The 14,146-nt window shown below is 42.1% G+C and overlaps 1 protein-coding gene across 1 annotated transcript; it reads left to right on the forward strand.

Moving 5' to 3' along the window:
• The first annotated feature begins 659 nt into the window (after window positions 1–659).
• HSPA13 (heat shock protein family A (Hsp70) member 13) lies at window positions 660–13,825 on the forward strand. Its single transcript, XM_048868580.2, has 5 exons — window positions 660–815; window positions 5,420–5,760; window positions 7,402–7,615; window positions 8,788–8,955; window positions 10,643–13,825. Exons 1-5 carry the CDS (start codon window positions 791–793, stop codon window positions 11,317–11,319), a joined length of 1,425 nt encoding a protein of 474 aa, XP_048724537.1. The 5' UTR covers window positions 660–790; the 3' UTR covers window positions 11,320–13,825.
• Window positions 13,826–14,146: the final 321 nt, after the last annotated feature.

Raw genomic sequence — 14,146 nt, forward strand, 5'->3', positions numbered from 1 at the left:
TCAAATCCAATTTTGAATAATTAACTAGTTTTATTATTTATAGGTCCTGAAAACACAGAATTATATGAATTTCTATTCTCAGCTTTCCTAAACGTGTAGCCCTCAGGGTGGGGGATACAAACTGGAAAACGTGATCTCCACGGAGGGTTGCCACCTGTTCAGGTTTTACCTGGAGCATCCTTCTGGGTTTTCGCAAAAAGAAAAGGAGTACCTGTGGCATCTTAGAGACTAACTAATTTATTTGAACATAAGCTTTCGTGAGCTACAGCTCCCAACAATGTTTGAAAACCAGGCAAGCAATAAACCAAAAAAACCCACCATTTTATTACCCGCCCTCCCCCCGTTTTATAACCAATCTGATGACGTTGGGGCCTGACCTATGCCTCGCAGCGCGGGTGGCCACAAGAGAGAATTGCTCGCAGAGCCCGGATAGAACGAATGAGACTACCCGCCCCAGCAGACACTGCGAGCCACGTGCCGGACCAGCTCCCTTTCATTGCGCGCATGCGCACTAGGACGCGGACGCTGTTTTTGATGACGTTTAAGGCGGGGACGCACCGTCGCTCACGCGACGGCTGCCGGGAGTTGTTGTTTCTATGGAGTCTGCGGCCCTGCAGCGGCGCTGGGCAGGGGGCGGCGAGCGGACTCCACCTCCCAGGGGGCCGCGCGGGCGGAGCGGGGGTTTCCAAACCTCTCCCTGGCAGAAAGGGAGCGTCAGCAAACGGCCCCGGGTGCGGAAGCCGGGCGGACAAGCGGCAGCTTGGAGCGGGCGGGCCCGAGCGCTGGGGCAATGGCCGGCGAGATGACGATGCTGGGTGAGTGAGCGGGGCTGGGGGCCGGGGCCGGGGCCTGTGCCAGGGGCGGGGGGAAGAGTCCGGGCCCCCGGGCTCGGGAATGGGCCGCTGTGTGCCCGGGGGAGGTTCGCTGCGGGTCCCCGCTCTCGGCTCCCCCTTGGCCCCAGTGGGCGGCCTCGGGGGGCCTTCGCGGCAGGGAGGCTGGAGGCTGAGCTGCTCTGCCAGCCCCTCGCCTGCGGCCAGCGGTGGGGCGGGGCGGGGCGGGGCGGGGGCGGGGGGGAGCTTGTAGGGCAGCAGCGGGCCCTATGTAGTAACGTGCACAAAGGAGCAGCAGAGTTGATGGATGGAGAGCGGTAAATAGGGGTGTTCCCCCATCTGGAAAAAGATAAATTGGAAAAGGTTCGGGAAAGGGCAACAAAAATGATTAGGTGTATGGAACAGCTGCCATAGGAGGAGAGATTAGTATGACTGGGACTTTTCAGGTTGGAAGAGAGATGACTTAAGGGGGAGATATGGTAGAGGTCTATAAAACCCTGACTGGTGTGGAGAAAGTAAATAAGGAAATATTATTTACTACTTCTCATAACACACGAACTAGAGGCCACCAAAGGAAATTGGTAGACAGCAGGTTTAAAACAAACAAACGGAAGTATTTTTTCACACAACGTACAGTCAACCTGTGGCTCTCCTTGCCCCAAGACTATAACAGGATTAAAAAAAGAACTAAGTAAATTAATGGAGGATAGGTTCATCAATGGTTGTGGGCAGGGATGTTGTCCCTAGCCTCTGTTTGCCAGAAGCCGGGAATGGTTGATGATTACGTGTTCTGTTCATTCCCTCTGGGGCATCTGGCATTGGCCAGTGTTGGAAGACAAGATACTGGGCTAGATGGGCCTTTGTTCTGACCCAGTACGGCCGTTCTTATGATAACCTTTTCCATCTGTCACAGGTTTGTTGCTGATCTCCTTCCTGGGGATCCATGTGGAGAGCCCAGTCTCAGTGCCTTAATGGTCAATAGATCCTGAACATGGCACGTTATGGGGTTAATAGTAACACTCAGGGTTTGTCTGCCTTTGACAGTTCACATGGATTAAGCTAGGGCAGAGGTGGGCAAATACGGCCCGTGGGCCACATCCGGCCTGGCCTTTGAGCTCCCGGACGGGGAGGCTAGCCCCCGGCCCCTCCCCTGTTGTCCCCCCTCCCCTGGAGCCACGCCGCTGAGCGGGCACTGCTCTGGCCCACCGCTATTGCTGGGCAGCACGGCTTGCGCCCTCCCAGGCTTTCCAATAAGCCTGTCCTGCCGCTCTGAGCGGTATGGTAAGGGAGCAGGGGGAAGGGAGGGTTGGATAAGGGGCAGGAGGTCTTGGGGGACAGTCAGGGGACAGGGAGCAGTTGGATGGGGTGCAGGTTTGGGGGCGGTCAGGAGACAGGGAGGGTTGGATGGGGGCGGGGAGTCCCGGGAGGGGGCGGTCAGGAGACAAGGAGCAGGGGGGGTTGGATAGGGGGTGGGATCCCCGAGGGTCAGGGGACAAGGAGCGGGGGGGTTGGATGGATTGGGGATTCTGAGAGGGTGGATGGGGGCAGGGGCCAGGCTGTTTGGGGAGGGACAGCCTTTCTTACATGGCCCTCCATGCTGTTTTGCAACTCCAATGTGGCCCTTGGGCCAAAAAGTTTGCCCACCCCTGAGCTAGGGTGTAAATTTAAAGCACAGTAGCTGTTTCTGGTTACCTTCATGTGTGGATTCTCATTTTGGAAAAAGGATGGCTTGTTCCTGTTTAGTTTAACCCAAGTGGGTAAATCAGAAACAGTTCTGTGTAGACATGTCCGTAGTCTTAATTCTTGCCTAATCCTGCCGTCAGAGTGCTGACTGGTACAAAAGTCTGTTGTTCTAATTGTATTTTATTTATTTTGCTAAAAGCTCTTCCTTATTTCTGATCTGTTACTAGCGCTGAGCTTTCTTTTCATATGTAAATCTTCATGTAACTCTGGCCAGTCAATTCACAGGGATTTGTATGTATTCCTGGTCATGACCTACATTTGGTTACAGCAGTATGGCTTCAACTTCAAAAGGTTCTCAAAGACTATTTTGTCTCGTGCTTTTGCCTGTGACATGTCAGAGATGTGGGACACTGAATTTGAACATATCTGCCATAAACTGTCAATATTTTCAAGTCTAGGCATGAAGCTTATCTTCTCAAATTGGCTTTTCCGGATACTTATGCCTGAATCATTTCTGTTTGTGACATATCCATTTGGTACAGGTCTTATACAGAATATCACTCCAAAATCATTCAAACATAGAAAAGAAGCATAACTGTAAAAATAAACAAACACACAATTCCTTTCCTATCTGTCAGAAACACATGTTAACATCATCTTTGCCCATTGATCCTACCTTATTGCTCCTATCTTTAAATCCCTCCACTGATTCCACTTTGTGCAATTTATAGAACATACATTTCTTGTTCTTGCATTTGAGCCCAGGCCTTGACCCTACCCAGCTCGCATATTGGGTCTCTTCTCTTCTCATGTATCTTGGCTTTGTCAACAGTTTCAGCCTCACCTCTCCCATCTCTATGCCATCTTCCATGCTGCCTTTTATGCTTAAAATAAAGTCCCAATACTAGAACATCAGGCTGTTGCTCTCTGGAAGATATGACTAGTCTTTGACTGACATGGGAAGCTCATGTTTTGTATGTATATTTATATTGACAGTCTTCAAAATAAGCAGGAGAGCGAAATAGAGAGATGTCATTTGAGCCATGGACTAGTAGCCAGGAACTCCTGGGATCTTACTCTGGCTATGTCATTGATTTGTTGTGTGACCTTGAGCAATTCAGTTAGCCTCTGCTTCGTTTTCAGTATCTGTAATGTAGGGATTATACTTACATACCTCACATAGAAGATGAGTATTTATTATTATTTGTAAATCACTTTGCAACATTATTTTGTTTTTTTGATTTACCATTCCTTTCTTTAAACTTTCACAAATCTTATGTCCTTGTCTGTTACACTTCAGTGGCTAGTAATTTGCCTGAATTGCCAGATGCAAGCTTGCTGCTGACTTCTGAGGAAATGAGACTAAGCACAAAGCAGTTTCACAATGTGATTTCACACTCTAATTTTACATCAGAGTAAATATATACTATATATATACTGAGTGGAATCAGTGGAGGGATTTATACACAACAGAGTAATATCATGCTGGCTGAGTGATTCATGGCCATGAGTGTTACTTCAGGGTAGACTGTCAAAAACAGGGCAGAACACCCCAAACTGGTGGCATGTTCTATAATTAGATTTCATCAACTCAGTAACAAATATGAATTCCTGGGCCACTGTACTAGTCTTACTGTGGAGTGTCAGACCATCCCCTCGGGCTCTCCAGTCTATTTTGCCATCCACGCAAGCTGGATTTAGTGATAAATGGTCACTTACATAAAAATCACCAAATATTCAGGAAAAAGAAAAGGAGTACTTGTGGCACCTTAGAGACTAACCAATTTATTTGAGCATGAGCTTTCGTGAGCTACAGCTCACTTCATCAGATGTATACCGTGGAAACTGCAGCAGACTTTATATACACACAGAGAATATGAAACAATACCTCCTCCCACCCCACTGTCCTGCTGGTAATAGCTTATCTAAAGTGATCAACAGGTGGGCCATTTCCAGCACAAATCCAGGTTTTCTCACCCTCCACCCCCCCACACAAATTCACTCTCCTGCTGGTGCTAGCCCATCCAAAGTGACAACTCTTTACATAATCAAGTCGGGCTATTTCCTGGTTGCTTCCAGTCCCAAGAGACCGGTCAGCTACCCCTCATTATCTACCCTTTGATCTTACACTAAAGACAACACCTGTAGCCAGTCCCATAATAAACTATCTAAAGGCTTATTACCTAGGAAAAAGAAATAAGAAAGTTATTTACAGGTGCTACCAAGCAAGCAAGCATACCATATATGGTTGATAAAGATGACAGGGATAGTAATCTGTCAATTCAGTTTCAGGGCCCTGGAGATCTCTGCTTTAGTTAAGTGTCTCTGACCCAGTGAGAGTTCAAACAGAAAAGAAATGAAAAATTTTCTTGTAACCTTATTTTATCTTTTACATTTGGCCCTACAGTCCATTTGAGAAGCTCCCTTGCATGTAGCATTTCCAAGGTGGGATAGGGCCATTCGCCAGTCCTTTGTATTGTGATGTTTCTTAATGGCCTGTTTAATCTTGATAGGTTTTCTTAATGTACAGTGGGGGGAAGAGACGCACAATTCCCGTGCCTGCGTTCACAAATTCAGAGCAAACATTTTCAAGGTTATAAAGTAAAACTTGTGTATTTCCCTACAGAATGGAATACAGATACTACAAGTGAGATTAATACGTGCAACAATTTACAAGCATTTCATAGTCTAAACACTAAATATATTATAATACTAATACCTGTTTTGAACAAAACCAACATACAGGTGAGCTGGTTTGGCTTCCAGCTACGAGTTTGTCAGTTCTTATGGCCTTGGCCAGAGCTGGCACTCAATTTACCACTGTCACAACTAGTATTATAGCTATGAAGAACTTCCAAATTTGTTTGGATGGATGCTCTGATACTGTCTTTTTATCGCTCTCACAGGTTCAGCTGTCTTGGCCCTTTTGTTGGCTGGTTACCTGGCACAACAGTATCTACCTATGCCTACACCAAAAGTGATTGGGATTGACCTTGGCACCACTTACTGCTCTGTTGGCGTGTTCCTTCCTGGCACAGGGCAGGTGAAAGTTATTTCAGATGAAAGTGGGCATAACAGCATACCAAGCATAGTGTCATTCACAGACACAGATGTGTACGTGGGATATGATGGCCTAGAACTAGCAGATTCTAATCCACAGAACACGGTATATGATGCCAAAAGATTCATAGGGAAAATCTTCACTCCAGAAGAGCTGAAAAATGAAAGTAGCAGATATCCATTTAAGGTAAACAGATAGCAATCTTTACCAATTCTATCCAAATTAGTTTTATATATATGGTGTTCAGAGGGAGCAGATCCAATTGCCTTTGTCTGGCAGGTTGATCATCAGGATGCAGAACCCTGAATGTAGCATTTCAGGAACAAAATATAGTCTTTGTGAGGTGGGATCCAAACATAGAAATTGCAAAAATTTAAAATAAAGATAAAATAATAACATATATTGTACAGGTATTTATTCTTGATTAACTTTGCATTTGGCTATTATACCTATGTTATTTTTATACCTATGATACTGGACTGTTTTGAGGCATATGAGTTTGAGGCAGAGAGAAGTGGGATGGAACTTGAGCAAAACAACTGGTTTCACAGCAGAAGGAAAAATCTGAGAGAAGAGTATTTGGCAATGGGAGTTGCTATGTTGGCAAACGCCAAATTTGAATTTACTAGATGTGATGGTTTGTGGATACAGTACATACATGATCCTCTTCTGTTCTGAGCAGGAGGGTACTGAAACATGCAAGAATCTTCTCTCTGAAATGGAGCCTCCCTCTTTATTGAATACATTTATTTTTATTAATTCTAGTTTATACAACAAGAAATGCACTACAGGTAGAGAGTTTCTAGGGTACTAATCCTTTCCCCCCTCCTGTAGTTACTTGAGTATTAGCCTTGTTTTGTCACAACGCACAGAGTAGGACCTTATCTGCTGATACTGTATAAGATGTAAACCAAAATAGTGTTTTTCAGTAAACTTCAATTGAATTGTAAACATTATGTAATACACAGCTTTCATAGTTCTCAATGCATTTTTTTCATGATTATGGATAGCTAGTCTTTTACACTTACAATTTCCCAACTAACTAATGTGGGTCATTACACAAAGTAAAACTATTTCCCCATGTTTATTCCCCTCCTTCCCCCCCCCAAGTACTCCTTTTCATTGTTTGTCTTTTTTTATGCAGTTCATTTATAATTATAAATGGACCTGAAAGTAGCAGTTCTACAAACCTGTCTTTCAATAATGGTGAAACTAGCACAATAAAATACTTAACAATGGGTACTAAGTCAGGCATTGGAAATCATTCTCTTGTCTCTGCTAATAGTGGGTGCAGGGAGTCTGCATAAAATAAATCTTCAGTGGTACAGTAGCACTCAGCAACTCCTTTGATGTGGACTGAATAAGTACCTATATACATGCGTGTCTGCTGAGACGTCCTGTATAATTTCTGCTTTAGCAGTAGAGTAGACCTAGGGTTTGCCTCAAAAGAACTGTTTTCATTCCTTAGATGTGCTGTTGTGTAGGATTATTAATTCTGATGTTGTGTGACCCAGCTTCTGGATTTTGACTCACTCGTCTATTTTGCCCAAATAGATCAAAGTACTGTAGGCACATTTTCTGGCAACTTGAATGCCTTCATGTCATATATCATTCATAATGGAAGGTAAAGAAAACTGGTTCAGATAGAATGTTTTAGGCTGGCAAAGCCACCACATAGTAGATTCTGGAGTAAGCAGGTATTCAACATATCCAAGTACAGTTTCACTCATTCATTTTGTTTAATGAAAGATGGGCTGTGTTTCACACTTGTGGGTTTTGCTGTCTGTCTGTCTCTCTCTCTCTCTCCTCTCCCCTCCCCCCCCTCAGATTTTCAGCAACAATGGAGCAGCTGAATTTTCAGTGACAACCAATGAAACATATAATGTCTCACCTGAGTATATTGGCTCTCAACTGCTATTGAAATTAAAGAGGATGGCAGAGGAGTACCTTGGCATGCCAGTTTCTAATGCTGTCATTTCAGTGCCAGCAGAGTTTGATGAAAGGCAACGGAACTATACTATTAAGGCAGCTAACCTTGCAGGTGATGCATCTTTCTTTCTGGTATTTTCCCCTCTACTCTTTGAATTACCCTGAGGTTTACTCATCTACACTAAGTTGTTTGTGAAATGTAGAATAGCAACAGAGAATCAGTGGCAATCACCAAGAACAGCAGGGAACTCTCAAATGATCTGAAGTGCTGTTGGCTAATGCAAGTACAGATAGCAGTATGCCCAAGTATCACTAAAGGAAATAGGTTTTTTGGAAATTTTCAATTCGAGAAAATTATACAGGAAACTTCATGGGAATAAATCAGACTCAAAAACAAGATAACAAACCATCCCACCCCACCTCACCTCACCTCCTCTGAGAAAGCACACTGAGGTAACTGTTCAATCAGTTTTCATTCTGATAGACTGCTCTAAAAGTAAATTTAAGAATGATATTCCAAGTTTATCTTAAAAACAAAAAAATGAAAGCTATGGCAGATGTAGAATTCTCTGTGAACTTCTCTTAAATGTCTTATATTTTACTTCAATCTGAACAAAAATTGACACTATTTAATGGAATATTTTCATAGAGTTTCTGTTTAAACATACAGTAGATTCCACTTAATAGCAACCCAGATATAACAGCTTTGGTTCCCAACAAAATGTTGCTACTAACCAAATCACGTCCCATTGACGTTTCTTTCCTGGTTGCAGCGCAGCAAACCTGCCTGTGGACAGGAGGTAAGGGGCTGTGGCCTGGGAGAGGATGCTATGGGCAGGGCAGTAGCAGAGAGGGAGAGCTGTAGCCAGGATCCTGGCACTACGCAGCATCTCTCCCTGTGCTTTCTGGATTGTGTCCTGCCAGGGAACTGTACCCAGGGGAAGAAACGCTGGGAGATGCTGAGCCTTGGAGAGCAGAGAGAAGAGGTCCTGTGCAGCTCTTTGGCCCCAGATAGAAAGCCCCAACTTTTGCACTGCAGCCCCTTTCTCTACTGCTACCCTGCCTGCAGGAGGTTTGCAGGGCTGCAGTGAGGAGGAGAGGTGCAGCTCAGTGCTTCCTTCTCTGGCTGCAGCCTTTCAAACCTGCCTTCCACTCATTGGCTATTGTTGGACAATGCCAGCTTTTTGCTGGCAACTGGGCTGGGTTACTAATAACTCTGTGTAGTACAATAGATTCCACTCATCAGTTGTGTGGAGAAAATGTTAACTTGTTTTGCTTTTTCAGGGTTGGAGATATTACGGGTAATTAACGAACCTACTGCTGCAGCTATGGCTTATGGTCTCCATAAAGTGGATGTGTTTAATGTTCTGGTAGTGGATTTGGGTGGAGGAACTTTGGATGTCTCATTATTGAATAAACAAGGAGGGATGTTTCTGACACGAGCGATGGCAGGTAAGGATAAGTCACCCTATACTTCAATGGAACATGTTGGTTTTTATTAAGTTAAAAACTAGTTCTATATAATTTCAGTGGATACATGGAAAAAAATCACCTGTAAAGGGATGCTAAATTGACATGCTGAGATTGACATACCTTAGAACTTTAGGTGGCCTACTGGTCATTTATTAGAATGTTATTTCTACTCTCCATAATTCTAAAATTAGGTTTGCAACTGATTTTAATTAAGAGAAATTCTTCCATTCTTTGGCTGATTTTAACATAAGAAGCTGTGGTCTAGTTTTCTGTCATTGTCACATTTGTGCACAGGTAACCTGAGCATTTGTGCGTTTACAATTACTGTGCCTGGAGCTAGTGGCGTTTCAAAGCATTCTACTACCTCCATCTGTCTGAGTCAAGGGGATTTGCCATATTATTGAAGGGTGCCTTAGAACAGTCCCCTTTTGTGCTACGCTATAGTTCAGACATTAAGGGGTGGAGAGCTCACACACGGTCAACCCAGAAACAGGTTTTGTAACACAAATATGCCAAACTGATTCATCACTTGGCAAAGAATTCTGGCAGCAATGCTTTGTAAACCTATGTAGTGAACACAAATTGCTTTGCAGATGACCTGGATTCAGACAGATCTGAGGCTGAGTACTATTGTTGATATTCCCGACTCAATGGGCTTTGACATCTGCTGCGCTGTCTAGTGAAAGCAAAAGAGTAATAAATGCAGTCAGCCATTTCAACATGGTTCTGTTGAACAGTATGAACTCCTTTTTTCAGTTGAAATAAAAAGATGGACTGAATATTTATGGGTATTGCACATTCCATTGGAAAACTCAAGAGGCCAATCTTATGAAGAGCAGGCATGGGTATCCGAAAACTGTTGGAAGGATGGTTAAGGTGGAACTAACACATTAGGAGGGAAATTGGGATGAGTGCACTATTCCACTACATACCTATAAAGCCTAGTATAGGATGGGTCCGTTACCAGAGCTTGAAGCTCACTGATCAAAGAGCTGAAATAACTCCTACTGGGAATCAGCGTTTCCACAGGAAGAACTTGACAGAATAGATACCTTATGGCTCAAAAGTAGCCTTTATCGGTGCACATTAATGTCCCTTAGTATATGATTTTAATATGAAGGCTCTAAAATACAATAAGTCCTTAACAAAGTTCAGCTCCAGGAGTTGAGGCAGTAATCCTTCATGAGTTTCATCTTGCTGCTATTAGTGAAAATGTCTAATATGGGCAGAGATGTAGACAGTAACTAAGACTTGGAGTGTGAGTTGGGAATATGGAAAAGATTGACTTGCATAGTATCGCAGCAGGCTGCAAATATTTTCCATTTCAAATTTTACATTCTGCGAACCAAACCCCTTCCTAGTGTTCTCGTGGACTTTTTTTTTTAAAAAAAAGATACTTCCTCTAAAATCCCCAACCCCTTGCTTTTTCATTTATGCATATTGAAACAGAGAACCTGAGACCATTCTTGTCTTGTTTTGTGAATCGCATTACAAACAAAATATCCCCAAGTGATTATACTTCTGATTGTGCCATTGACTGTTGGGACTATAGTTGTGAACGTTTCTTTTTCCCAGTCCCATGAGAATGTCCTGCACATGACATAAAGGGCATCTTTGTGCCTTCTGAAATACTGTGTATGACCTGATATATTTTTGTATGTCTTAGGTAACAACAAACTTGGAGGACAGGACTTTAATCAGCGATTGCTGCAGTACTTGTATGACCAAATCTATCGAATGTATGGCTCGGTGCCCTCCAGAAAGGAAGAAATACATCGACTTAGGCAGGCTGTGGAAGCAGTCAAGTTAAATTTAACTCTACACAAGTCTTCTCCTGTCATAGTCTCTCTTACTATGCCAGAAAGGAAGGACCTAAAAGCTGTTTCAGAAGAACAGATAAAAAAAAAAAACGTAATTACAGCCAAATCTTCACAAATGGAAGACGGTATGATAAACCTTTTAAGGGATGACCTTTCACAAGCACAGAGCCACACTGTGAAAGTTGTTTTTGAAACACAAATCTCAAGAAAACTATTTGAGATGTTGAATGAGGACCTTTTTCAGAAGATCCTTGTGCCCATTGAGCAGGTGTTGAAGGAAGGACATCTACCCAAGACAGAAGTGGATGAGATTGTATTAGTAGGAGGCTCTACACGTATTCCCCGGATACGCAGAGTTATTCAAGAGTTCTTTGGAAAGGAACCCAACACCTCTGTGGATCCTGATTTGGCAGTGGTAATGGGTGTAGCTATCCAAGCTGGGATTGTTGGAGGGTCCTGGCCCCTCCAAGTCAGTGCTGTAGAAATTCCTAATAGGCATTTACGAAAAACTAACTTCAACTGAACTTCATTGTTCTTGTCACATTCCATTATTCACTGTTTCAAAAATCTACTCATGACCGTGCATAGACTTACCCAACAAACATTGAAACCTTGTCTTAGCCATGTAATATATACCTTTTTAATTCTGTTCCATTTAAGTGTTGCTAGACCATTTATTGTGTGCTGGCTCTATCATGTTTTAAAGGTACTAGCAATTCAAAAATAATGGACACACACAACCCACCTCTGCTCCATTGGTTTGTCGTCTGGATGTGGGATGAAAACCTGAATTGATAGTTTTGAAAACCTGCTACTGCCAATAAAATGCACACATTTTCTTGCTAAATTTTATTAGCAGACCCTGAAAACTCGAAAGTGGAATGTAATCATGAGCTTGAACCTGTGGTGGAGATCGTATGTACTGTGAGATGAGGTGTAGCAGTATTAATGCAGACAGCTCAAATAATGTTCAGCTTAAATTTATTTATTAAACTGATTCAGTTGAGCACTTCAAAGCACCTTTCTAAATGCAATTTTCCTGTTTTGAATACTGTCTATTTGTCCACTTCACTTAAGATTCTTGTGCTGCTGTTTATAACAGCACAGTGTTATTGCTGAAACTATTTGTGGATTTGTCGTCTCTTTTTAATGTAGACTTACTGCGGTCAAAAAAAATTAAGAATTTTTTTAGCTGTTTCATGCTGTTACTCTGGTGTCTGCTTTAAAATGCATTTTCCTAACGGATTCCTATGATTCAGTTTGTCATCAGCTAGAGAGGCTGCTGTGGTCCCTCTGATGTTTCTCCAGTGGGCAGACACCTGATAATACCATCATTACTGTAGTTCCTGCCATGCAGCCAAAAGATTTTATAAAGCCAATTTTATATTAAATGAAAAAAGCACATTAGGCTCTGGAAGGGTCCCATTCAAGTTCTTCAACCAGTACATCCCTACCATGAAATGCGTTGTTACTCAACTAAGAGAATTGCTACAGCTTCTTTTCATTAACTTTCTCCCTAAAAATAAAATGAATCCCAACTATTTTTACCTGGTGCCTATCATGTTGGTGTCTACATGTTTTCAGGTTCCTGATGCTTGCGCCCACTCTGTGAAGTGAACATGGAGTGATAATTGTGAGGTGTAGTCTGGTAAAGAAAAACCATATAAGTAGCACAGGAACTGGGATGTAAATGTAGTAATATTGCAGCCTTTTGCTTTTGATAACGGTTTTGACTACTGGCGGGTTAATAAACACAAGGAGCAGAAGTTGACTCCTACAGTCTCAACTGTTGGAGGAAGGTTTTAAAGAAACTTGTCTAATTGTGTTCTTTTTGAAGGGATAAATTGAAATACTGAATAGCCAAATGAACTCTTTTTTATATATGTTGTTTTATCCTTAGTCAGTGAAGAGGGTATTATCACCTAACTAGATAACTAAGCAAAATTTGCTTAACAAATCTGAAATGAGTTGTATTTTAAATGTGAGATTTAATAGCAAAATATTTAAAATGAACAGTTATCTGCTACATTTTGAGACTTTTCAGTAATAGGCTTGCACTTAGTAGGGCAGACCCATTCCATCAAAACAGTGTTTTTTAAACTATTTTAAAGTGGCCTTGTCTCTGAATTTGTAAAGTATCTCAGATGATACTGCTGGTAGCTTTTGACCTGTAACCAAGGAACACCAAGAAGCTTTCTGTATGGAGAAAGAAAAATAGCAGAAATTCTTTTTTATCAAGGGCCCTCATGCCCTGTGTTTATATGGGTCCTATTGCAACAAGGGGGGAAATATTTTAATAAGTGGTTGTACAATTACAAAAATTAGCAGGGGTGGGTATGTAATTCTTGAAACTACCTTTTCTTTTTTTTTTTTACACGAATGACAACCTTAAAGTTGAAGTCCCTTCAAAGAAATAATGGACAAATATCAGTATGCAGTACAATTCTCTCAAATAATATGCAGATGCTATTTCAGGCCCTTCTTGTGCAAATACTTCTGTGTTTACTTTGCATAGATGCAGAAATCTCTGCAAGAATTAGGACTTACCCTGCTGTAAGTCTTATTCATAGTTTTTTGTTTTTTTTTTTAAGGGTGTTAGAATTGCAATTGGTCTTAAAATGCTAATTTTTGGTACTGTATTTTGGCACAAACCACTGAATTTTAAACAAAACAAAATATTGTACTTTGTATATTTTCCCCAGTGCACAACTTACTATCAAGGTTCTTCATTTAACTAAATGCCACTGTTTGTAGATTGGAGTTCTGTTTTTATGACTAGTCCTATTTAAATCTTGATGCCTGTAGCCCTATACCACCTAACTTTACTTAGAAGAGTTTATGTAGCTGAGGTTCAAGGGAGTGCAGTCTTGGAAGTGGTGATGCCTCGTCAATATTTTAAAATCTTGTCAGTTTACAGGTTGACATGTATATCATCTGCATTTGGGGAAAATGTCATCCTTCAGAGATATTCATATACAGCCTTTTAAAATACGTTCTTAAATAAAGGTAACTGCATCTGCCCTGACAAACTTTTGTTTCTCTTTCCTTGGGACTTCCTTTTGGTCTGAAGCATTGCTGTTAGAAATGAAGCAGAACTAAGGGCAGGGAGAAGGAAGTGCACCAGTGACCTACAAAAGGTGGTAATATGGGCTAGGAAAGTGAAGGAGCAGCTCTAAACAACTTGATTTATCTAGAATTGTTGTAACCCTTTTTATTAAATCAATAGTGACAAATACGGTCACTAGAAACATGCTGTAGAAATTCTGTATGGTGCAGATTTGGGCATTCCACAGACATTGTCCAATGAGGTTTCTAGAAAATGAAATCTAACTTTGCTGGATGTGGCCTCT

Source organism: Caretta caretta, chromosome 1 (genome assembly GCF_965140235.1).
Source record: "Caretta caretta isolate rCarCar2 chromosome 1, rCarCar1.hap1, whole genome shotgun sequence".
Classification (NCBI taxonomy): domain Eukaryota; kingdom Metazoa; phylum Chordata; order Testudines; family Cheloniidae; genus Caretta; species Caretta caretta.

Coding starts and splice junctions, on each gene's coding strand:
- HSPA13 (XM_048868580.2), top strand. CDS start 791: ATGGCCGGCGAGATGACGATGCTGG. Junction 5,761..7,401: donor GTAGCAGATATCCATTTAAG/GTAAACAGATAG, acceptor CCCCCCCCTCAG/ATTTTCAGCAACAATGGAGC. Junction 7,616..8,787: donor TAAGGCAGCTAACCTTGCAG/GTGATGCATCTT, acceptor TTGCTTTTTCAG/GGTTGGAGATATTACGGGTA.